This window comes from Amphibalanus amphitrite, unplaced genomic scaffold (genome assembly GCF_019059575.1).
Source record: "Amphibalanus amphitrite isolate SeventyFive unplaced genomic scaffold, NRLGWU_Aamphi_draft 000059F_arrow, whole genome shotgun sequence".
Taxonomy (NCBI): Eukaryota; Metazoa; Arthropoda; class Thecostraca; order Balanomorpha; family Balanidae; genus Amphibalanus; species Amphibalanus amphitrite.
The window spans coordinates 663,459-688,313 of NW_024881555.1; the positions used below are offsets into that span (position 1 = coordinate 663,459).

At 55.7% G+C, this 24,855-nt stretch overlaps 1 protein-coding gene across 4 annotated transcripts in view; it reads left to right on the top strand.

The window, feature by feature from the left end:
* The window catches only part of LOC122378447 (tyrosine-protein phosphatase Lar-like), a 169,715-nt gene extending 145,088 nt beyond the window's left edge, over window positions 1–24,627 (top strand). For 2 of the 4 annotated variants that reach the window (XM_043359524.1, XM_043359526.1), the window contains 18 exons: window positions 660–878; window positions 2,846–2,983; window positions 3,317–3,707; window positions 8,962–9,137; window positions 9,405–9,599; window positions 9,925–10,154; window positions 10,749–10,983; window positions 16,525–16,725; window positions 17,077–17,295; window positions 17,663–17,959; window positions 18,280–18,426; window positions 18,693–18,891; window positions 19,246–19,393; window positions 19,660–19,798; window positions 20,642–20,742; window positions 21,655–21,790; window positions 22,909–23,005; window positions 23,507–24,627. In XM_043359524.1, coding sequence (XP_043215459.1) covers window positions 660–878; window positions 2,846–2,983; window positions 3,317–3,707; window positions 8,962–9,137; window positions 9,405–9,599; window positions 9,925–10,154; window positions 10,749–10,983; window positions 16,525–16,725; window positions 17,077–17,295; window positions 17,663–17,959; window positions 18,280–18,426; window positions 18,693–18,891; window positions 19,246–19,393; window positions 19,660–19,798; window positions 20,642–20,742; window positions 21,655–21,790; window positions 22,909–22,980 — 3,243 coding nt within the window. In that variant the 3' untranslated portion in view covers window positions 22,981–23,005; window positions 23,507–24,627. The remainder of the gene's footprint in view (window positions 1–659; window positions 879–2,845; window positions 2,984–3,316; window positions 3,708–8,961; window positions 9,138–9,404; window positions 9,600–9,924; window positions 10,155–10,748; window positions 10,984–16,524; window positions 16,726–17,076; window positions 17,296–17,662; window positions 17,960–18,279; window positions 18,427–18,692; window positions 18,892–19,245; window positions 19,394–19,659; window positions 19,799–20,641; window positions 20,743–21,654; window positions 21,791–22,908; window positions 23,006–23,506) is intronic. The other 2 variants (XM_043359525.1, XM_043359527.1) reach the window with 1 other exon arrangement.
* The last annotated feature ends 228 nt before the right edge of the window (window positions 24,628–24,855 follow it).

Here is a 24,855-nt window from a genome sequence, read left to right on the forward strand (position 1 = left end):
TCCAACTCCGACTCCGACTCCGGACGGTTCTATTAAAATACATATCATGATATTGAAGTTCATAATGGAGATGTTTTTATCTTGCCTGAAACGATCTGTTGTGCTTTCCAAGGGGTTGCATTGCTAATTTGCATTAAAAGTAACATGCATAATTAAAAAGCAGGTTCTGTGGAATTCACCGTCTTCTGCTTCCTTCGCTGTAAATGATCGTCCAAAACAGCAAAATGACCTTTTTTCGACAAAATCTGATTTCGAGCGCAGTATCGTCAAATAAACAGGTGCAGTGAGGTGCAGTGAGCCATGCAGCGTTAACTCCGACTCCGGAGTCGGAGTCGGTAGGATTTTGGCGACTCCGACTCCGACTCCGACTCCAGGCAGAACTGTCGACTCCGACCGACTCCAACTCCGACTCCGACTCCGACTCCGACTCCGCAGCCCTGGTTACAAGAATCAGTAACCCCCTCTTTTACCGGTATGTATGTGATTGTATGATATATATTCCATTATCAATTAGGATGCAAACATCTGCTGCTGTCAAGTTCTCAAAGCCACATCCCACCCCACAACCACTTCACATTCTCACTCACTGTGAGCACTGTAACCTCACTCACAACTCACTTGTCTTCGCCTCCCCTTCCCTCGCGGCCGTCCACCCGCAGGTGGTGTTTGCCAAACTGGAGGAGAACACCGAGTACGAGTTCCGCGTGCTGGCCAACACGTCCGTGGGCTCCGGCCCCTGGAGCAGCCCGGTGGTGGTGAGAACGGACGCTGACCTGGTGCGGCCGCCCATCAACCTACGCGCCATGGCCACCAGCTACTCGAGCGTCGAGGTCTGGTGGGAGCAGGTGCACACGGCAACGCAGATCGTCGGCTATCAGGTGAGAGACGGGGAGGGTAAGGGATGGGGAGAGCTAGTCTGTGGGTAGCTAGCGAGTCTCTGGAGAGCTAGCGTGATGGGTAGCAGGGTTGTGCTCGACTCAAAAAAATTTGCCGACTCGACTCATCATTCAACTTCAGAAAGCCCTGACTCAACTCTGACTCAAACAAGGAGCTGATTTTTTCCCTTGACTCGACTCATGACTCAAGCGGCTCAATGAAAATATGAGTTGACTCAAACTTTACTCAAATGTTTTGTTGAGTCAAGTGTGTTGACTCAAAATTGACTCAGATAAAAAAGTTGTTGATATATATATATATATATATATATATATATATATATATATATATATATATATATATATATATATATTTGTTTCTAAAAAGATGAGTCAGCTGACTCATGTTCCTAAATGTTTTTGACTCAACTCAATGTCAAAAGTTATTTTACTGACTCAACTCTGACTCAACTCAACACCTTAATATTTTTGTCTGACTCAACTCTGACTCAACTCAACAGCTCAACATTTTATCCGACTCGACTCAAACCTGACTCATTTGAGTCAGAGTTGAGTCAAATTTCTGACTCGACTCATGAGTCAAGCACAACCCTGATGGGTAGATAACTGGTTGAAAATCCGACTGAGTAAAAATATCCGTCTTCAGTTACGACTACCTCAGATTGAGGATTATCCTCATATTGTTCAACATCTATGCCAACGATATGCCGCTTTTTCTGACCGATAATGTCTCTCGTGACCGATGTTTGGTGCAATATGCTGACGATGTCCAGCTGGCGCTACTAGGATGCCCTCGGGATGTGGCCACGTTAGTGAATCGCATCCAAGAGGATCTGGTCACCCTCTCAACTTGGCTTGGCAAAAACGGACTGAAAATCAACGCAGAAAAGACGCAATTAATTGTAATTGGAACTAAGCAAGGTCTTCGTAGCCTTCCACCGATCACGGTTCGCTTCATGGGTTCCAACATTAACGGGTCTCGTACTGTCAAAAACCTCGGTATCACGTTTGACCAGAGCCTCACGTTCATCGATCATGTGACTGATGTGGCGCGCCGGTGCACAGGTGTTCTGAGTGGGCTGAGTCACTGCCGGCACGCCCTTCCGAGAGAGACACTGACTACGCTGGTGCAGGCGCTGGTTATGTCTTCCGTACGCTATTGCATCAGTGTATACGGCGTGTGTGGCGCAATGCAACGGGCCCGGCTGCAGAAATTGATCAATTTTGGAGCTCGGGTGATATCGGGTCGGCGGAAATACGATCATATAAGTGATGTCATTAGGGAGCTGCAGTGGCTGTCGGCGGAGAACCTGTGGCGCTATCACTCACTGAGCATGTTGAAGCGTATGATGCACACAGGGCAGCCGGAGTCGCTGAGAAATAGAATTGTGACTCGTGGAAGCATTCACGGCCGTGATACAAGGCAGACGGACTCACTTGAAACACCGGCAATACGCACCGAGTCCGGGCGCCGCCGGTTCCTGTACTCGGCTGTATCAGAGTACAATGCCTTGCCCCAGGATCTCCGCGACCGGGGCCCTCGTCAGTTTAGTGCCCACTGCCGCAGCCATCTGCTGAGAGTGCAGAATGGTGAATAGTTGAATTTGCAATGTGTGATGTGTACTGTGCAGGGATGCGTGGGTTGTGGTATGAATGTTCGTATGTGCATTTTAGAGCTTTCCCATCCGTCCGTGTTTTACTTTTTGGACTCGACGCCAAGAATAGCCATTATTTGTATATGGAATGGTTTGTCATGAAGTCAATACATACATACATACATACATACATTGTTTACCGCCTGGATGCCTCACGAACAAACATGCCAAAATTTGAGTGAAAAATCAGAAGTAGTGGGGAGTATTGGCCAAATGCCAGCGCCGTATGACCCAAGGTGCCCTGACCTCGACGACACTCGTCTACCTATGCTGACCGGTGTCCTCTCTCTGCAGGTATTTTACGCCATGGTTCCAGACGTGGATCTGGACTCGTGGTCGTTCAAGACCGTACCCATCACCACGTCAGCGGAGCTGGAGAACCTCGACAAGAACGCCCAGTACGCCGTAATGGTGGCGGCCAGGAGCAAGGCCGTGAGTGTGCCCACGTCTTTATCTCTGCCTTAGGTCGAGGAAATGGGTAGCGCCGGCTCCCAACGCCGACTCCGCCCCAATACATACATGGCTATTTAGGGCTGAGAGATAACGTGGGTGATATTTCCATGGTCGTAAGGCGAACTGACAGTTGTACTCGATTTATGTAGAAAACGAGGGAAATACTTTGCGGTAGTGATGTTATGACTGGACAATCCTGTTGTAAACCTAACGCAATGTTGATCCTCACTTTAATCTTCAAGTTGTTTGCTGACCTCGAATGGGCAAATACTGTTCCAATACTCCACTGACCCGCCCCGCTCCCACCCACAGGGCCTGGGTCGCCTCTCGGACCTGATCCGCGTCCGCGTCAAACCCATCGACGTGCCGATGAACCTGCGCGCCAAGAACGTGCACACGCACGGGATGTCGCTCAGCTGGGGTCCTCCTGTTCAGCTGAACCCGCGCAGCTACCGCGTCCGCTACGACGCCGTCAAGGAGTTCCTGGACGCTGAGGGCGTCACCCAGTCGCAGCGGATCCAGGCGCGCACCATGGTGGTGGACGCCGGTCGCTGCGACTACACCAGCAGCTCGACAAATGCGTGCGGCCTGGTGATCGACTCCCTGGAGCCGTTCACGACGTACACGGTCAACGTGACGGCGGTGCCGAACGACAGCGAGTACCGGGCGCCGGCTAAGATCAGGGTCACCACCCATATGGCTGGTGAGTGAGGGGGGAGGACGGGGCTGGCTTGGGAGCGGGATAGGGAGAACTGGGATGGTCGGGCGATAGATGAATCATTGGGATGTAGCCTGTCGTGGCTTGTTACCGGTCGCGTGTACTTTCCGGTTTCCAGCTCGAGAGTCTCGATTAACGGCAAAAAAACTGTATTACCACTTAAACCGCGACAACATCCACCCGCGGGTTCCCAAGCTCGACTGCCTTCCCGCCGCGTCTCTCGCCGCGCCGCGCCGCGCGGCGTCGCCATGGCAACGGACAGAGGAGATGCAAATTCCGACACACATACCCACGGACGCACGGCGGAGGGCGGCTTGGCGACAAAGAACTAAACATGTTTACTCTGTTACATCTCCCCCCGCCAGCCAACGCCGCCTCTCAACACACACAACGAAGCATCGGAACACATACGGTATGTACAGTGTACACCACACGCACAGACGTATCCCTGAATACGCCTCACATTTCGTAGTCGCTTAGCCACTGCGGCGGCCGTCGAGTCCGCGAAGATCTGCGCAGACCATCGTCGGAAGGCTCGGTGGTGGCTGGCAGCTGGAATCGTACCTGCCGCGGCGGAGATCCTTCAGCGCGTGGCCGTGGTGTTCCCTGGGTCTCCTGTTCGCTACCCTGTCGTGGGGATCGCAGGCAAGGTCGAGGTGGTGACACTTCACACGGCGCTGTCGTTTCGTATTCAACTGTATCACTTGGCATCGCCGCCTGCGTCGTCACTTCATGTCTCGTTATCCCGGGCTGTGTCGACTGCGGTACCAGGCCACACGGCACGTGAAGGTTGACGGAGGCGGTCCGTTCTGCCTCGTCTGGTGGCTCCGGTTCATCGTTCGCCCAGTGAAAGAGCCGACGTACGCGCGGAGATGCTCGTTGGATGTACGCTGGCGGGTTCTTCCATGGTCTCAGCTGCGCGTGGTGGGCTCGCTGTGAGTGCCCTCTCTGGTCGCTGACCTCGTAGGTCACGCCGTTGTCATTCACTCGCGTCACTGTCAGCGGGCCAGCGTAGCGAGGTCCGAGCTTGCTGGTCAGCAGGTTGCCAGGGCGTTCGATCGCCTTCTTGACCTGTTCGCCGACACGGAAAGGCGCGAAGCTCGGATGTCCCGGACTCCATGTACGCTGCGTCGTCAACGAGACTCGCGGAACATCGCTGATCTCGTGCGCGCGCCCCAGTAGGTACTGAGCTGGCGACACGCCCAGTTCGGAGTGCAATGTCGAGTTGTACGCTGACACTGCTCGGGGAAGGCGTAGGTCCCAGTCGCCAGGTGCACCGTCCAACATTCGCAGGGACTGACCAAGCGTCCGGTTCAAGCGTTCCACCGCGCCGTGACCTTGTGCGCGCAGTGGCGTGGACAGAACGTGGACGATGCCCCATCGCTCCAGCACGGCCTCGAACTCGGCCCCGCAGAACTCTCCGACGTTATCCGTCAGACAACGGGCCGCTGGACGAAGGAGTGCCGGCAGCACCCGCTGTTCGAATGCCGTAGCAACCGCTGGCGACGACTTGGACCGAATCGGCACCGCGATACCAAACTTAGAGGCATGGTCGACCACCACAAGACACCCGATGTGGCCGCGTCCGCTGCGGGGAAGCATCACCAAGTCTGCCTCGATCAGTTCGAACGGTGCGCTGGTGGTGATCCGTATGGTCGGAGGAGTCTTCACGTGGGAAGACGGCTTGAAGAGCTGGCATTTCTTGCATGCGCCAACCACGTCCGCCACGATGTTGGCCGCCCCGGGACAGAATACCTGCTGGGTCACCATGTCGAGCAGCTTGTCGCGACCGGCGTGAGCTGACTCCATGTGCATGGTCCCAACCAGTTCCACAAGCCAGTCTCGGGACACCACCGGCATGTGTCTGTGCTCATCAAACTGATACACCACCAGTCCTTCGACCATGGCAACTCGATCCCAGTGCTTGCGGAAGTGACGAAGAGATCGTGGCAGCATTGCCCTGCTCGTCTTCCGCCGCACATGATGAGCGAGAGAGCGGATCGCCCGGTTGTGCTGCTGGTGTTCGCGTACAGCTGGGAGTTCTGGCACGCGTTGCACCTGAGTCAGTCCGACCAAGGCGTCACCATCTGGCACATGCTGCTGCTCCAACAGGGGACTCACGCGACTCCCACAGGTCACCTCTCGCCGTTCCACGTCGATGATCGCGCCAGCTTCGTGCAGGAAGTTCACACCCAGCAGCAGGCAGTGGCCGAACGAGCTGCTTCGTTCGACCACCAACGGCACGCGAACTGTCTTCATCTCAGGCGAAAGTGCGACTTCAGCTTCAACGTACTCGGTTCCGAACGTCAATCCAGCGAGTCCCTGCAGCGCAACATTGCTCCGTCGAACGTCGGAATCTCTGAAGCCGAGGCGCCCCAGCGAGTCAGCACTGCACAAGCTGACGGCCGCGCCGCTATCCAGCAGCGCGCAGGCCGCCTGTCCATTGCAGATCGCTGCTGCCGAGCAGCGCGAACTGAACAGATGGCCACATGCAGGACCCCTTGTCTCCTCTGCCTCGCTCTGCAGATTCTTCCCTTGGGCTTCCGCACTGTGTCGCCGAGACAGTCCCTGATCCGAGCCGTCACGAGCTCGCTCCTCGTTCACGATGTACGCTGAGAGCACGGGGTTCTGCTCATCTAGCGCGCCGGTCTCAGTGAGGAGGTTAAAGTGGATGCCCGCCAGACAGTGCAGGTGAATGTTGCCCCGTTTTGAGTGGCGCGCACTGCAGAAGGTCATGGGATGATCAGGTCCGAAGTGCACCAGGACTCTCACGTCGAACAGGCAAGCGAAAACCGCAAGCAGCTCCACAGCCAGCGGCTGTCCGGGCAGGCGCATCAACCGCAAGGCCTGGCGCACAGACCGGTCGAGTTTCAGTCCATATCTTCCTGGTGAGCGAAGAGCCTCGTCGATCAGCTTCGCACGGAGCTCGCGGTTGACAGCTGGCTGGAGCGCGTTGGTGCTCATCCACTCGCAGAGGCACTCTACCAGGCTGTCCCCTCCCCCCTCCGGCCGATGCGAGAGGATGAGACCGGGAGGGAGACCCGTGTCGGCGGGAGTCTCGGGCGCAGGCGGCGCGCCGTCTGGGGCTCCCACGCGGGACAGCATGTCAGCGGCAGCGTTCAGACGGCCGGGGACGTGTCGGATCTCCATGTCATAGGCCGCCAGCTCTTCCACGGTCCTCGCGACCCGGTGGTTAATCAACCGCAGTGAGTGCAGGTGAGCGAGGGCCTGATGGTCGGTGTACGCGATGAAATGAACCCCAGCCAGGAACGAATGAAAAGTTTTCACGCCCCATCGGAGCGCCGCGAGTTCCCGACCAGTCGCTGAATAGCCACGCTGAGCGTTCGTGAAGGACATCGAGGCGAACGCGATGGCGCGATCCCGCCCGTCCTGACGCTGAGTGAGGCACGCGCCAGCCCCATAGGCCGAAGCGTCGACCCAGAGACAGAGAGGGTTGGCGGTGTCGCTGTAGTCTGGAAAGGCAAGCATGACGTCGCGGGCGATCTCATTCTTCAGTTGTTCGAACGAGTCAGTCGTTTCGGGTGTCCAGGTAAGCGCAGTGGAGCCAGACTGGCCGGTGAGCTCAGACAGAGGGTTCCTTTGACGGTCGTGGGTTGGCGAGTGTGCCGGCTGCACGGCAGTCGGTGCGCGGTGTCCGCGGGCTGACGCACCACGTGACTTAAATGCACCGCGCGGGACGCTGACGGAACGATGAGAGCAGTCCGAGTCGCTGTCTGACTCGTCAGCGGACAAACGGAGGTCGTGGTGCGCAGGACGTGACCGTGGTGACGTTGTCCGGGGGCGGGAGCTTTTGCACGACCGGCGCGCGGCCGTTGACTGACTGCCGTGCTCCGCTGAAGCACGTGCATATAACGAGTCGTGTGTGCCATCAGCCTCCGACTCGAATCGTTCACATTCCAGGTATGACACCAATCCATCCCACCTGAGCGTGGTATCATGATTAATCAGCGCATAACGCAGCTGCCGGCGGAGAAAGTCAGCGGCACACGTGGGCAGCGTTGACAGCAGTTTACGTCGGAGATCATTGCTCACCTGTTTGTCCGCCTCAGGGTACGCATCTTCGAACAGCGCAGCCAGCCGGAACGCATACACTGCCAGAGATTCTCCCGGCCGGCGCGCGGCGTCCCGATATGCGTCCGTCGCAGTCGTCTCCTCGTAGCCGCGCTGACGAGCGGCCCACTCCAACATTCGGCGCTTGATCACTGGGTACGGGCTGCGGGGTCCGTTAGCATCGAATATTTCCAGAACGCGGCCCGACAGCTTTGAACGGAGCAGCGGCAGCGCGTCTTCCATTGTACCGCGGTATTCAGACGTACAGTACCTTTCAAACCGGGCGAAGAATTCATCCATGGGCTCTGCTGGGTTTTCACGAAACGGGAGCAGGTCGTGAGAGCGAGTCGGATGACTCTGGACCGTCTCACGACTCACTGGAGGCCCGACGGGGGCGACGGCATCGTTTGTACCGGCGCCATTGTCGCCCGCCGGAGCCGCCCTGACAGATACGGCCTGCTGTAGCGCTGTTATCTGCCTGTCTTGATTTTGCATATGCTGCCGCATTTCTTCCATGAATGCGAGCATAGCTGTCGGTTTCGCCTCCGTGATGGCGTCAGCTGGCGGCTGTGGTGAATCACAAGCCGGCGCGGGGTCAGAGGCCGACATGGCGTCGGAAAATTACCAAGTTACGTTAAAAAAAAAAAAAAATACTAACGGCACGGTACTGAGTCTCGCTGGACTAGGGACGCAGCGGACGAGCCCCCAATGTTACCGGTCGCGTGTACTTTCCGGTTTCCAGCTCGAGAGTCTCGATTAACGGCAAAAAAACTGTATTGCCACTTAAACCGCGACAACATCCACCCGCGGGTTCCCAAGCTCGACTGCCTTCCCGCCGCGTCTCTCGCCGCGCCGCGCCGCGCGGCGTCGCCATGGCAACGGACAGAGGAGATGCAAATTCCGACACACATACCCACGGACGCACGGCGGAGGGCGGCTTGGCGACAAAGAACTAAACATGTTTACTCTGTTACAGGCTTTCCTATCGTGTCGTGCCTCCTTTTTGATAATTATTCATGGAGATGTAGCCTGTTTGGTCGCTTTCCATATTTACCGAACGATTACCTATCAAACAAACGAACTCTGCTTTATGCTTATTAGCTGTAGTACGTCAGCCCCTCTCTCCCTTGATTGACACTCCACCTTCCCCTCCGTTTCTGCCGCGCAGCTCCTCAGCCGATGGTGAAGCCGGACCCGCTCGGCGTCCGTAACGGCCGCGAGGTGCTGGTCATCCTGCCGCGCGCCTCGGAGGAGTACGGACCCATCTCTCACTACTACATCGTCGTGGTGCCAGAGGACACCGTCAACCCCTACAGACACCCCGAGTCGTACAGCACCAAAAACGTCAGTGGGAGGAGGATGGTGTTCGGAATGGGTCACGCTGGGATAAGCTGTAGCTAGTTTGGCGCTGATGCTGTCTTGGTCGCAGAGTCTTTCGGTCATGGATGAGCCATTCGTTGCTTTTGTTCTGAATCGCGATCATTTTGTGTTATAATATATTGTGAAATCAAAAAAAAAATCAGAACATCTGTATTAGTATATGCGTCTTCCCCAGCTGACACATTTTATTCGATAGTGACTGCTAATCCTGCCTCTTTCCTCACATTTCAGATGGTACAGACCAAGCGGACCAAGCTCACCCGCAACTACCGTCCGTACATCGCGGCCAAGTTCTACCAGCGCGACATTCCGTACACCTTCGCTCTGGGAGACGGCAAGGAGTATGACGGCTTCCTGAACAAGGTGCTGGAGAAGGACAAGAAGTACCGCATCTTCGTCAGAGCTGTGGTCGACACGCCGGAGAGGGTAGGTGTGAGGGGAGAATGGGATGGGTTCGGATTGGTAGGGAGGGGATGGAAAGGCTGGCAATGACAACTCTTAGGGTGGTGACTGCGGCGGGCGGCCTGTGACGTAGTGTGTGTTGTGGTGAAGAAGCTTTATTGCGGTGAATGAGGGTACTTCTTAGTCGGAACTGGGATGTTGCCGGATAAGCGGTATATAGGCTAGGTCACATTGAATGTATCCCCACCATTTTTACTACCGAACTGTGCCTCAATCACACATTTTTTAATAGTAGTAGTGTGTGAAACTCCCCCCTCCCCCCCCCCAACCGCTGCCCGTCTCCCCACAGGAGCTGTTCACGTCCAGTCCGTACTCTAGCCCGCTGAGTCTGGACATGAAGCGGCTGCCGCCGGGCGCGCTGCCGCAGCGGCCGATCCCCGGCAGTCCGGGCGACCCGGTCGAGGTGGCTACCGAGGGCGACCGCGGCCCGACCAGCCTCGTGTGGGTGGTCGGGCCCGTGGTGGCCGGCGTCGTGCTCTTCGTCATCTTCATACTCTTCCTGGTGATCACCGCAAAAAAGTGAGTGGTGATGGCGCGCGGGTTGGCTGTGGTAGTGAGGAGCTGCTGTGGCGGGCAGGCCCAGTCCAGGGCTAGGCGAACCGCGTTCGGTCGCGCACGGACGCAATGTGTATGTTTTTTTTTTGTAATGGCGTGCGTCCGTTTTGTGTTAGCTGTCCTGTGACCTGTCCTGTCTCCTGCCCGCGTCCATTCTCTCTCACAATAAGCCATCCAGACCTGACGTCCGGTCGTGTCGGTGACCCAGCGGGCGGGTGGGACGCCGCTCTCCGCCGTCCAGTACCGAGTCCTCACCATGCCCGGCCACCGCCGGCGGCCGGCGCTCGTCCGTCCATTCGAGCGGCTCACCTGTCACGGCCGATCGTTTCCCAGACACCAGGTGAGCGTCCGACTCCGCTCCGCTCCGGCACCGCCCGGCGGGCACCGCCACGCACCCATTCCGCGCTCAGTTAGCCGCTCCACGACCCTGGACGCAACATATGAATCGGACGTGAATATCCTCAAAGACACACTCCTATTGAGACGTCGTCGTCTGTTCACGTTCCCGTGCCATGGTGCTCCTCTGTACGCCGCTCTAACACCACCGTCCCTCTCCAGACGCCGCGACTTCCAGAAGTCTCCCGAGCCGCCGACGGTGATGAAGCCGCTGATGTGCGACATGTCGGCGGCGCCGGCCACCCAGCCGCCGCAGACCGATCCCGTGGAGATCCGCCGGCAGAACTTCCAGACGCCCGGCATGATCTCGCACCCGCCCGTCCACATCGCCCAGCTGGCAGAGCACGTGGACGCGCTCAAAGCCAACGATAACCAGAAGTTCTCGCAGGAATATGAGGTGAGGGCGGTGGTGGTTGGGCTAGAGAAGGCTTGGTGAGAGTCAGCCCATGTGGTCATTTGTTTTTACTATAGCTGTTAGTGTTGAACGTAACTGCCAAGATGTATTTTTCATGGCGTCTTTGTTTTCTGATTTTGTATCCATGATCTTTTTTTTTTTTTTACAGAAAGTTATTATAGCAATGGAGCTTTGTCATCTCCTCACTGATTTCCCTCGTAACGTTTGCAAGTCATAGCTCCCAGATGTTTACCACCCAATTACCAACCAATAAGCATGCAGACCGCGCCATGTATGCGCGGAACTAGGTTCGACCATCGCCCCGTGATGACTGCCTATATCGCCCACCTCCGGTCGGTGGGCGATATAGGCCCGCTTAGAGCGTCTCAATCACCGCTTTCTTATGTGGCTAGCTGCAAAAACACAGGGTAGGTGTTCTTCTCTGGACTACCAATCCCTTTTAAATCACTTTAGATGTCAGTCAATTAAGGCACGCATGACACAGGCCGATATAACTTTTATGCGTTCTATCTTTAGCGGCCGGATTGACTGTCACGAGCTGGTGGCGAAATTCAGCCTTGTCACTCAGGTTAGGCGTTCTCGGCACACAGGCCTTTTTCATGTCCCATTTGGCAGAGTTAACGCTGTGAGGTGTGGCTTGTTTATTCGACTACTGTCAGGAACTCAGCCCGACTGTTCGATTCCCCTCTCGCCTCTGGCTTTTTGTTCAAATCAAGTCTAACCAAAAGACTGTGGATTTGGCTCCTCACGTCTTATTGCCACGATATGGTCAAGCAAACAGACAAACAAAACTGTGCAATGCAATGACTTGATATTACAATGTGACTCGAATGCGACATGAGCGCAAACGCTACCCGTAAATAGCCTCCTTGAAACCACGGTGAGGCCATGGGTACGAGTTAATTGCCGCACTTAAGTTTAGCACCTTAGCACTCATTTCGCTGGGTCCCACCCCACCTTACAGACACTGGGCAGAGGTCGGGAACAGCGGGCCAGCAATAGTCAGAGGAAGGACTGCAGTCCCACCTCTCAGGTAAACGGCCCAGCGCAACCATAGCCTTAGAATAGGACACCAGTCCCATTCACCGGCTGTCAACAAGTCGCGCTGCTGCGCCGTGGAGCGAGCTGACGGAGCCGGCAAAGCAGTCCGACCCCGGCTAACCCACCAAACGGGCAACGGGCGGCCCGGTCCCAACCGACTCTCGTGCCAGAGTGCGCCGCCGCCGCGGCACCGGCCCCACATCACCGCCAGTCACGTGATCCACGGGTCACCAATCAGCGAACGCGCCGCGCGCCGCGGCCGAGCGCCCGCCGGGTAGACTGCGCCGCAGCGCTGCTCGCTGCAGCAGCGGCGGCCAGCCGGACGGCCCGGCGGCCGTAAAGATGTAACAAATACTAACATTTCTCCCCACCAAAATGTGGGAACTCTAAAGTTAACACATTTTCAACACAAACGCGCACACATTCACAAGCAGACACACTTCACTTCACTGGCCGCACTTGAGCTTGGTTGCGGCTGTCGTTGCGGGCCTCGTCAGTCCTCCCGCAGCTGACCTTGGGCTCCTGAACCGGAGGCCAGCGTCATCGGCTACGTCCTCTTCTTCCTCCTCTTCCACAGGCGTGGGAACGCTGGGAAGTGAGGCGGCGCTCCCGGTGGTGCAGTCGTCCTCCAGCTCCGGCTCCACCTCCGCCTTGGGCCGTCGCTCCTCCAGCGGCTCCGAAGACGTCGTCTTTTTGGAGACGGCTGCCGACAGTCTCCCAGCATCGGCGTTGACGGGCACCGCCGGGGCCGCCGGGGTACTTCAGCACACCATTGGCTGCGGCCCACTGCAGCATTGGCAGATGACGGGGCGGTCTCCCCATGGAGAGACGAGGAGGGCTTTAGACTCTGACTCCGGGCCACAGCCCAGAAGCGTTTGCCCGGCGACAGCCCGGCTCTGCCCTCACCACTGTGCTCTGGGTCCTCATTTGACCCCTTGACAGAGAGAGTCATCTCCCCGTCTTTGTTTGTCAATGTTTTATGCTGCTCACCGCTCAGGGGAGACTTTTCTGCATTGAGCAGATCTGGCATGGGCAATGTTCGCGCCTTTACGGAACCATGATCGGATGGTGAGAGTTCATCCGACGTCAATGTCAAATTCATGTCATTGGAACAGTCCACTGGCTCGTTCCAGTGTGGATCAGGCAGCATGCCATCCACATCCATGGCCTCATTTTGGCCGACCTTCATTTCAGCCAGACTTCTCACCTGTCTCAGCTGACGACAGTGGGAATTCTGGTGACCGGGCTGATTCAGCGAATCATTGCCGTGGTACCCGTGAAGCGCGTAGCCAAAGACAGTCTCTATGGCTCGCAGACCCTCTCCGATCTCGATCTGCCTCCACAACACGACACGATACAAATAATCGATGCCGATTAGAAGATCCACCTCCCCACCGTCAAAATCGTCGGCCATCAAATCCGGCAGTCCGGAAGGCCCATTGGGTGGTGAGGTGGCTGGGAGGGGTGAGCACAGCAACTCTGTGCTCCACATCTTAAGCGTCACGGGATCGCCACCGAACCAACTTCGGAGCGTCACTTCAACTTGTTCGTAAGGCCTGGCTGCTTCCGTCCGTTCCTGGAAGCCGGAACAGGCAAACATGCCCGTACCTGTTACAGGGAGTCCCAGCTCCTTGGCCAGAGAATCTCTGACATAGGAGGCATCTGAACCTCCATCAATGAGGAGGCGTGCCTTTCGCTTGCCTTCCGGTCCCTCGACATCAACCAATGCCGTCAGGAAAAACGTTTCTTTTCCAGAGATGCCTGTGGCATTGTAACATCTCTGGCCCTGGGAAGCTGAGTCACCAGCTTCGGCATCGGACTGACCACCCTCAGTTGTGGCCTCCACAGGGCAGAAAGGTGGAGCCTCAGGCGACAGCCCGGGCGTCTCTTCACCGATCTCCTCATGTGGGGCAGCACTCGCAAAGTGAAGCAGCGAGTGGTGCCTGTTGCCACAGATGGCACACGAGTCGCCACGACAGACTCCGGCCACATGACCCGTCCCGAGGCACTGATAGCAGGCTTTGGAAGCCCTGGCGCTCTTCCATCGGGCCTCCACCGAGAGCTCCTGGAACTCCGCGCACTGATCCAGCCGGTGGGAGCCGAGCCCGCAGCACCCGCACACTGGTGCGCTGGGCTGTTTCCCTGGGCACGCTGTGCGTTGGGCGTGCAGACTGCTGATGGCAGACGGCGCCGAGATCGGAGTGTCGGATGAACCGGCACTAGCCTTGCCTCCCCTGGCCGACTCTCGGATTCGCATCTCATGTTGCAGGAATTCGAGAAACTCTGAGAAGTCGCTGCTCTCTCGTCTGGCCCACTCGAGACGCCAGCTTTCTGGGATTTTATCTCTCACGACCGGCAGCATCAGACTAGAGAAACTGTCAGAACTGACTCCCAGGGTACTCAGCGCGCGAGTAAGCGCCATCAAATGATCTATGAGAGACCTCATCGCCGTCAGGTCATTTTGTGGGACCGACGCCATGCTCAACATGTCTCTCATTAAGGTCTCTCGGACCAGGTCATCACGCTTGAAGCGCTCTTTGAGAGCTGAGACAGCTTCAGCGTACCCGCCACCTGAGACGGGAATGCCTTGCACGCACTTGAGTGCAACTCCAGCCAGGTGCGATTTGAGCACCACAAATCTCTGGATATCCGCGAAGCCAGGATTGTTGTGGACCGAGATTTCAAATAGTTCCCAGAACTCAGACCATTTCATGATGTCCCCGTGAAAAGTAGGAATTTTCACGGAGATGGAAGACTTAAAATCAGCGTTTCCCGACACAGTCGGTGGCTCAGCCTTTTCCTTGGCTTCCTCAGCCCTTTCAAGGCGGGTGAGGAGGCGAGAGCCAAGAAACACCTCATCCTCCATGGTCTGCATGTGACCAGAATCATCTGCCTGCCCTAGCTTGTCGAGCTCACCCTGAGTGCTGTGCAGCTCGCTCTGCACCTTCTGAACATGGTGGAGCTTGAGGGCAAGTAGGTCTGGGTCCAAGTTTTTACGATCACCTTCTCGGTAAGTTCGTAGCTCATTGCACAGTTTCGTGGCCTTTGAACGAAGTTTTGTTCTCGTACTCAAAAGTTCATCCATGATGTGACAGGTATCAAATTCAATTTAAATTCAAATATAAAGCGGACTGTATGCAAAACAAATTATAGCAAAACCATCTAACCGGACATCAATCCGATCAAGCGGAACAAAACTCAATTTCACGAGAGGAGAATTACAGCAATGTAGGAATCGAAAGTCAGTCCAATCGCCAAGACGGTAGTCCCAACGAAGGCCAGCCCAATCGCCAAGACGGAAGTCCCAACGAAAGCCAGTCCAATCGCCAAGACGGAAGTCCCAACGAAAGAAAAGACGATCCGGCCCCGGTGGACTTATGTCAGGAACTCAGCCCGACTGTTCGATTCCCCTCTCGCCTCTGGCTTTTTGTTCAAATCAAGTCTAACCAAAAGACTGTGGATTTGGCTCCTCACGTCTTATTGCCACGATATGGTCAAGCAAACAGACAAACAAAACTGTGCAATGCAATGACTTGATATTACAATGTGACTCGAATGCGACATGAGCGCAAACGCTACCCGTAAATAGCCTCCTTGAAACCACGGTGAGGCCATGGGTACGAGTTAATTGCCGCACTTAAGTTTAGCACCTTAGCACTCATTTCGCTGGGTCCCACCCCACCTTACAGACACTGGGCAGAGGTCGGGAACAGCGGGCCAGCAATAGTCAGAGGAAGGACTGCAGTCCCACCTCTCAGGTAAACGGCCCAGCGCAACCATAGCCTTAGAATAGGACACCAGTCCCATTCACCGGCTGTCAACAAGTCGCGCTGCTGCGCCGTGGAGCGAGCTGACGGAGCCGGCAAAGCAGTCCGACCCCGGCTAACCCACCAAACGGGCAACGGGCGGCCCGGTCCCAACCGACTCTCGTGCCAGAGTGCGCCGCCGCCGCGGCACCGGCCCCACATCACCGCCAGTCACGTGATCCACGGGTCACCAATCAGCGAACGCGCCGCGCGCCGCGGCCGAGCGCCCGCCGGGTAGACTGCGCCGCAGCGCTGCTCGCTGCAGCAGCGGCGGCCAGCCGGACGGCCCGGCGGCCGTAAAGATGTAACAAATACTAACAACTACCCAACCAGCTAAACAAATTCTTGCACGAGCATTCGGAGGCAGACTTCTTCCAGCCGTCATGTCATTGGAGAGCACTACTGCTCCGCTTTGCGAGTAGTCAGGGCACTTTTAATGAGTGATATCGACTGATGTCAGCCAGCACTCTTTGCTACTTTCTGTGATCGCGTCTGATGTATGTGTATGTATGCTGGGAGGGGATTGTATGTGTGTAGGGGGAGGGCAGAGCGGGTTGAATGCCTGAGGGGGTGGGATGGGAAATTTTATTGCGACTGCAGCCTTAATGTGGGCCTCGGCCTGTGGTTGTTATGAAATAAATAGATAAATAAACAAATAAACTCCCTTTCCCTTCAGTCGATCGAGACGGGTCAGCAGTTCACCTGGGTGAACTCCAACATGGACGTCAACCGGCCCAAGAACCGCTACGCCAACGTCATCGCGTACGACCACTCCCGGGTGGTGCTGCAGCCCATCGAGGGCCAGGCGGGCAGCGACTACATCAACGCCAACTTCTGCGACGGCTACCGAAAACACAACGCCTACATTGCCACTCAGGTGAGAGGGCGGGAGACCGGCGGGATGATGTGAGCTCAGGGGGAGATGATGGGGATCATGTGGGGATAGGACGAGAAGGTGGTTTGGTGAGCTGCTGGGGCGCTGCGTTACCATTATCTTTTCTGATCCATGTGAGTATATTAGAGATCCTACCGAGGCTCAGCTATTTCAAAATTTGAGTTTGTGAGCATGCCGAATCTTAAAATCATCTCGCTGACGAGCATGCCTCAACATTTGCATTCATCGTCTTCATGACAAGGAAACAATAATTGTCGAGTGGTACTCTGCTTGGAAGCTATCTCGCCTTCCGTATCGAGTTACCGGATCGCCCCGTCTCTGCGCGTCCGTCAGGGCCCGCTACCGGAGACGTTCGCCGACTTCTGGCGCATGGTGTGGGAGCAGCGCAGCTACACCATCGTGATGATGACCCGTCTGGAGGAGCGGGCGCGCATCAAGTGCGACCAGTACTGGCCGTCCAAGGGCACCCAGACCTACGGACCGATCATCGTCACCCACACGGAGACTCAGGAGGTGGCCAGCTACGTGGTGCGCACCTTCCAGCTGCAGAGGGTACGTACGAGATGGGAGAGAGGAGGGGATGACGGGGGATACCTTTTGGCTGCAGAAGACACCTACGGGGGAGAGGAGGGAGGGAGAGGGCAGAGAGAAGATATTTTCTAGCTGTTACAGAGGGAACTTATTGTTGGAAGGGAGCCATTGCTTGCTTTCGAGTTACAGAGGTTTCGTCTGAGAGGGGGGGGGGGGAAGTAGGGAACACCTTTCATTATGAAGGTTGGGTACGGAATGGGGCAACGACTATGTAAAACAACGAAATGTTGATAGTGGATGTGGACTTGGTAGATGACAGATGTGGACTGTTGACTGTTGAACCACCAGTGCAATGTGGATTAATTTGACGCCTCCCCTCTCCCGGCAGTCGGACTCTGTGGAGCGTCGCGAGGTGCGTCAGTTCCAGTTCACGGCCTGGCCGGACCACGGCGTGCCCGACCACCCCACGCCCTTCCTCATGTTCCTGCGGCGCGTCAAGGCGCTCAACCCGTCCGACGCCGGTCCGATGGTCACCCACTGCTCGGCCGGCGTGGGCCGCACCGGCTGCTTCATCGCCATCGATAGTATGCTGGAGCGGATCCGCTGTGAGGCCACTGTGGACGTGTACGGCCACGTGACCTGTCTGCGCGCCCAGAGAAACTACATGGTCCAGACCGAGGATCAGGTGAGGAGGATGGACGGGGAGGGGCGATTAGGGCTGAGCATGATGGTGGGAAAGGAAATGGAAACAAAATGACGCCATTAGTCGGCATTTATCTAAAACACCGATCAGGTAGCATAACAGGCTATATCAGGCAGACGTCAATGTTACTAGCTAATTATGTGTGGAGGAAGTGTTGAATACGAAGTTAGGAATAATTTTATGCAAACAACATAATGTTTCGTCTTGTGACCTTTCAAGTCAAAACGACACAGGCGGTGATTGGGGAACCGTTGTTTCTGTGTCTGATCAACTGCTAATCGACCCACATCTCTGTCCTTCAGTACATTTTCATCCACGACGCGCTGCTGGAGTCGGTGGTGGCCGGAAACACGGAGGTGGCGGCGAAGAACCTGCAGTCGTACATATCGCAGTTGCTGCAGCCCACCGGGCCGGGGGACAACATCACCGGCATGGAGCTCGAGTTCAAGGTCAGTACGACGGTCCGGGGGCTCGAGTTCAAGGTACGAGAGGATTGGGGTGATTGCTAGGCTCATTGCTAAGGCCACAGGGATTGCGAGGAGAGGTTGTGATTCGGTTCTTGAAGAAGTCACGGAGGGAAGAAGTATGGTTTTAGTGTTCCGGCTCATGACCGTGCGTAATGTTCTAGCTCTTCTTCTTTGTCGATCATTTTATATGTCGAATTCTTCCTACATTCGGAGCCACTTCTGACGTTTGTTTCCATCCGAAACCGCAGAAGCTGGCCAACATCAAGGCGCAGCCGTTCCGCTTCGTGTCGGCCAACCTGCCGGCCAACAAGTTCAAGAACCGCTTCGTCAACATCCTGCCGTTCGAGTCGACCCGGGTATGCCTGCAGCCGCTGCGTGGCCAGGAGTGCAGCGACTACATCAACGCCAACTTCATCGACGGCTACCGCACCCGGAATGCCTACATTGGTGAGGAGGGCATCGGGGGTGAAGAGGGGGTATGGTGAGACAGGGGAATGTAATGAGAACTGAGTGGAGAAAATGACCCGGAATGGAAGGGTAGAATGAGAGAAGTGTGCCGACTAGTTTCTTTGGTGATGAATTGACTTAACCATGGTGACCGAGAGCATTGATTAGTATTGGGTGACACTCATTAGCCACGCAGTGGCTTTACCGACTATTCGTTTTTCTTGTCATATTACGACTGTGTTTGCGTGCTGTCGCTCTCGCAGTGTTTGCAATCACTCTGTTCATCTTCTTCGCCGTGATAAGCTGCTGGAGACTGCCGTCGATTAACCGCCCGTCCGTCTGTGCACCCCGCAGCGACCCAGGGTCCGCTGGCCGAGACGACCGACGACTTCTGGCGCATGCTGTGGGAGCACAACTCGACCATCATCGTGATGCTGACCAAGTTGAAGGAGATGGGCCGCGACAAGTGCCACCAGTACTGGCCCAGCGACAAGTCGGCTAGGTGAGATATCACGTCTCCTATCTGTTGGAGAGGGACGCTGGGTGGTGGGGCCTATGATGGGTTGAGTACCTCAGTTTTTGGCTGGTGCGATTGAGTATTGATTCTTGGACTTTAGGGTGAGATTTGTATTCCTGTGATGGAAGTTGGCATGTGGTGCAGTTAGTTCACGAAAGGCTTGGAGAACCGAAAATATTCGCTACGCTATGCCCTAGTCTTTGCAAATAATGTATTGCATTCTTTCGTCTGCTTACGTTTCGTGTTCACAGGTACCAGTACTGCGTGGTGGAGCCCATCAGCGACTTCAACATGAGCAACTGCACCATGAGGGAGTTTAATGTGACGGACGCGCGGGACGGCACTCCGCGCACGGTGCGGCAGTTCCAGTACACCGACTGGCCCGAACAGGTGAGAAACAGTTCCAGTACACTGACTGGCTCGGACAGGTGAGAGATATATGTACAATATACAGCGGCAGTTCCAGTACACCGACTGGCCCGAACAGGTGAGAGATATACACTATACAGCGGCAGTTCCAGTACACCGACTGGCCCGAACAGGTGAGAGATATACACTATACAGCGGCAGTTCCAGTACACTGACTGGCCCGAACAGGTGAGAGATATACACTATACGGCGGCAGTTCCAGTACACCGACTGGCCCGAACAGGTGAGAGAGATACACTATACAGCGGCAGTTCCAGTACACCGACTGGCCCGAACAGGTGAGAGAGATACACTATACAGCGGCAGTTCCAGTACACTGACTGGCCCGAACAGGTGAGAGAGATACACTATACAGCGGCAGTTCCAGTACACCGACTGGCCCGAACAGGTGAGAGATATACACTATACAGCGGCAGTTCCAGTACACCGACTGGCCCGAACAGGTGAGAGATATACACTATACAGCGGCAGTTCCAGTACACCGACTGGCCCGAACAGGTGAGAGATATACACTATACAGCGGCAGTTCCAGTACACCGACTGGCCCGAACAGGTGAGAGATATACACTATACAGCGGCAGTTTCAGTACACAGTTAACATATTCATATATGGACAGTTCCAGTACACTGACTGGCTCGGACAGGTTTCTAATGTATACTCTGCTCCTTAGTAACCGCTGTAAATTATATTCCGCCAACTCCTAGTTTCGGTCCCAACCCAATGGTCGGAGGTCATATATCAAGAAGCTGTCGAAGTGTAACAATGGACCGTCTGTTGACCCGCACCCTGACCCGGCTCTGCAGGGCGTACCGGCGTCGGGCGAGAGTTTCGTCGACTTTGTCGGTCACGTGCACAAGACAAAGTCGCAGTTCGGCCTGGACGGACCAATCACCGTCCACTGCAGGTCAGTCACGTGGTTAGTGGGTTATGGGGACCTATGTGGGAGTGGGCAAGCTGTGGAAGTCACGTGATAGCAGGATACGTCGTGTCGTCCCTTCCAGATGAAGGTGTGGAGGGAGGGTGTTGCGGTTATGTGACGCTCTCCGTCCGGCGATTGCGGCTTCGCTCGGCGCTGTGGTGGGGTGCACTTGTATTTGAGCGCGGCTCGCGCGGCCGCTCCGCGCGGCCACGGATGCGGGTGCCCGCGTACGTGAAACGAGTGTGCTGTCACGTGATAGGCCGAGCCGAGGTCAGGGTCTCCCGCCGGACGGTGCGTCAGTTAGTTTCCAGTACTGACTCAGACACCACCTCCCGCCGATCCCCGACCGCTACCCACTTGATAGGTTACGGCTGAATTGGTATTTTGTACCATGAAGGCTGCTATCCTCTGCTTTTAAAACTTGGGATATCGCTCCAGGTTTTTAAGCATCTGTCGTTATTTTACCGCTCATTTTATTATTGCTCGTTCGTTTTGCCCGCATATTTGTTTGCCCGCAATTGGGCTGATTGCACTTTTGAATGCCCGAGGTCAAAGGCAATACAGACCTATTTTGTATCTATTCTTTCCGTAAAGGGGTATAACAAGGACAACCGACACACGTGTATTTTGTACCTTCTTTAGCTGACGTTTAAACATACAGTCCACGTTCTCTCACACGCAGCGAGCCGCCGGCAACAGAGGGAAAGGTCTATCCCGGACATTTCTTTTGATGTATGGCGCTATGTTGGTATCCGATGGAAAATTTAGCCATTTGTTCGGCATCCAGCTGTCTTGCAGTTGCATTAAACTACCGTTTCGTCATAGTATGTCCCGTATCTAACCCCGCCCAATCTGTGTCTGCCCCGACCTGACCCATCTGTCTGTGTGTCCCCACAGCGCCGGCGTGGGTCGGACGGGCGCGTTCATCGCGCTCAGTATTGCCCTGGAGCGGATGCAGTTCGAGGGCGTGGTGGACATGTTCAACACCGTGCGGATACTGCGCACACAGCGACCAGCCATGGTGCAGACCGAGGTCAGTGCGCAGCGCCCCTGGCGGCCGCCGGCAGAACTAACCCGCCCGGCAGGACCGGCGGCGGAGACGGGCAGAGACTTAGAGAGATAAGGTTAAAGTCAGCTGAGGTTTCTCAGACGTTTTTACGTCTGGTTTCCGGATTGTGGTCAGGTACAGTTAAGGAGCTTTTTGACAGACGTTCACCGTTGCTCGGTGTTCAAGGTCATGCATGGGAACTTGCATAGTTGGCATCCAGCTATCAGTATCGACTATCGAATCAGACATCTCCAAGGAACGTTATTTTTTAATTTTATTACCTAAGCCGGTTACATATGCCAAACTTAAGCTCCCTGTGCTAAGTTGATTGCTAAACTTGTCGAACCTGTGCTGCCATGCTGCCTTGATTGGAGAATGTTTTATGTAGAAGTGCACCCCTGTATGACAGATTTTTAGTAGATGTCTGAAGGCACACCGTGTTTCGGGTGCCACGCTGCTTCGGTCGAGTGTTTTTGTTTGACTCGTTTTTAGTGCACGCGTGTGACCTTTTGTTTGACGCTCTGCCGGTCGGCTCGGTGTTCGCGGCTCCCTCCCTCCCTCTCCCTCCCTGCCCGCTCTCCCTGACTTGGTTTGTGTGTTGTGTTGTGCGCCTACCCCACCCCGCCCCCTCTCTCTCCCTGGCTGTGGCGGCAGAGCTGGGGGCAGTTGAGGAAAACATATACATAGTCATGCACTCACTCGCCAATCAATCAGCCAGTCAGCCACTTATTCTGTCTACAAACAGCTACAAGATACTGGCACATACTTATCATAGCAGTTCTCCTATGCGGAAACCTAGCCTCAATAATTGTTTGACGGTATCGATTCGCAGCGAGAGCGTTTCGGATTGTTCACATATTTGCTAAAAAAAAAAATCAAGCTAAGCTGTGATATGCTGGCTTGAGCATCGCCGTTCCTGATTTAGGATAAGTCAGCTATGATAAAAACGCCAGTGATCGCTCCTAGTAACGTTGTCTCCTCCCTCTATCTGCGACTGTCCCCGGCTCTGCCGCGGCGCTCTCTCCGCTCCCACCCTCTCTCTCTCGGGGACGGCGGCTGTCACGTCGGCGCTGCGCCGCGCGCTCTCTCCACTCTGCCCTCAGGAAGAGTACCAGATCTGCTATGAGGCGGCCATTAAATTCTTGCAGTCGTTTGATTTCATCATCGAGGAGTAGCGGCTGGGCTCGAGTGAGAGCGTAGGTACGCCACCCGCGGGTCGGGAGGGGTGGGGACGGGCCTCTCTCCTCTCACCACACGCCTTAGCATGGAGGGCACCCGCAGCCTCTGGTGGAGGGCGGTGGCCGGTGACCGGTCCGAGGGACGACAGCTGGTGGTGGTCGGGGTTACTTTACTGGTGCGGTGGGGTAAGAGCGAGAGAAACCGCCGACTGAGTCGTGAGGGAGTACGACGACAGGGCCCCAGCCCCGGCTGGTACCCGTGGTATACGAAGGGCGCCGATTCGCGACTAGTAATTTAGTTAACTGGAGTGGAGCATGAGACGTGGAGCTGCGTGTTGCTCATGTGATAGCTGTTGGCATGTAGCCTTTGTTTACTCATTTTTGCATGGTTTTCATAACAAGCTGCTTGTGCACTAATTTACCTCTTCATTGTACATACTTTTATCGTGATTAAATAGTGTGTGGCTTGCCCGTTGTCTTTTCTTTTGACGGCACCCTCTGACCCGCCTGTGCCCTCTCGCAGGACCAGTACCAGTTTGTGTACCGCGCGGCGCTCGAGTACCTCAACTCGTTCGACCATTACGTGGCCTAGGGCGCCACCTAGAGGCCCCGGTCGGCCAGCCAGGGAGGTCCGCTCACCGCCGGACACCAGCCGCGCACAGTGGGACGATCGCGCCGCGCCGGTGACAAAAGTGCCGCGCGGAGACAGTGTCGGCGCGCGAGAGGCGTCGGTGACGCGGTGTGTACATATGTGGCGCCGCCGCCGCAGCCGGGACAGCGGTCCCACATATCAGGAGCGCGAGCGGCCGGCCCACCAGCAATAGAGGCGGGTGGGGGCCGTCCCGACTCCCGACGGAACAGACTCAGCACAGCAGGACGCGGGAAACTGCGGCCCGCAGGCAGCCGGAGAGGATCGAGCGGCGCTGCGAACGCTACTCGGTATTTTATTTAAAGCGGACGGTGTTCGGCCTCCGTTGCATGCCGCTGCTTTATTCGATTTATACCTTCGACACTGCAGAAACGTGCAATTCCTTTTATAGCATTTGATCAGATCTGGCGCTCTTTAGCGTTAATGACAATAATGTATTTGTTTGATGCAGAACTTTGCTAGCAGATGCACAGTACTTCTGTTGTCGATTTTTTATTATCTGTCGCTGTTTTTCTGTGAGCCTGGAGCCACATTCCTGGTGAGACTCTCAGCCATATGTTGATATGTGATACGGCCTGGCAGGCGCACAACGCAGCGTGCACATTCGCGCAATGTAGGCCGTCGGCGCGCCACCGCGAGTCCCCTCATAGCAACGAGAGATTAACGGTGTGTGTATGTGTGTGTGCGCGCGGGACAGTGTTCGAACAAGCGGCGAAAGTGGCGCCACCGCGACGACCCGTCATCCCATTGTGTATTTTATGTTCTCGAAGCGTCCTCAGTGTTTGATGAGTTTGCGGCCGGCGGCGGCAGATGGCACTGTCGGCGGCCGCCCGTTGTGGTGGCCGCGGTCGGTGCGCATCCTCCGCTGGGGGTGGGACCGGCCCGGCCCAGTGTCCCCTCCCTCGAGAACCATATCCTGCCGAACGGTGCCGGCAAACGCGCCGGTTTTGTAAATTACATGTTTGTACATAGCAACATACATTGACTTTGGAGGAGACTGTGTTTGTGAATTGTGACACAGAAAAATTGATGCACGACGGAATGAGATTGCACGAACGTCGAGAGATGACTACTGTTAGACGAGCCATTCATTGATTCCATGAACCGACACCCCGGCCACTGGATAGCTAGCTGGTAGCTCAATGGGTAGAACGTCGGATTGGGAGAAATGATAATTCAGAACTTGAGTTCGAGTCGCTACGGCCTGGGGAACGTGGATACGT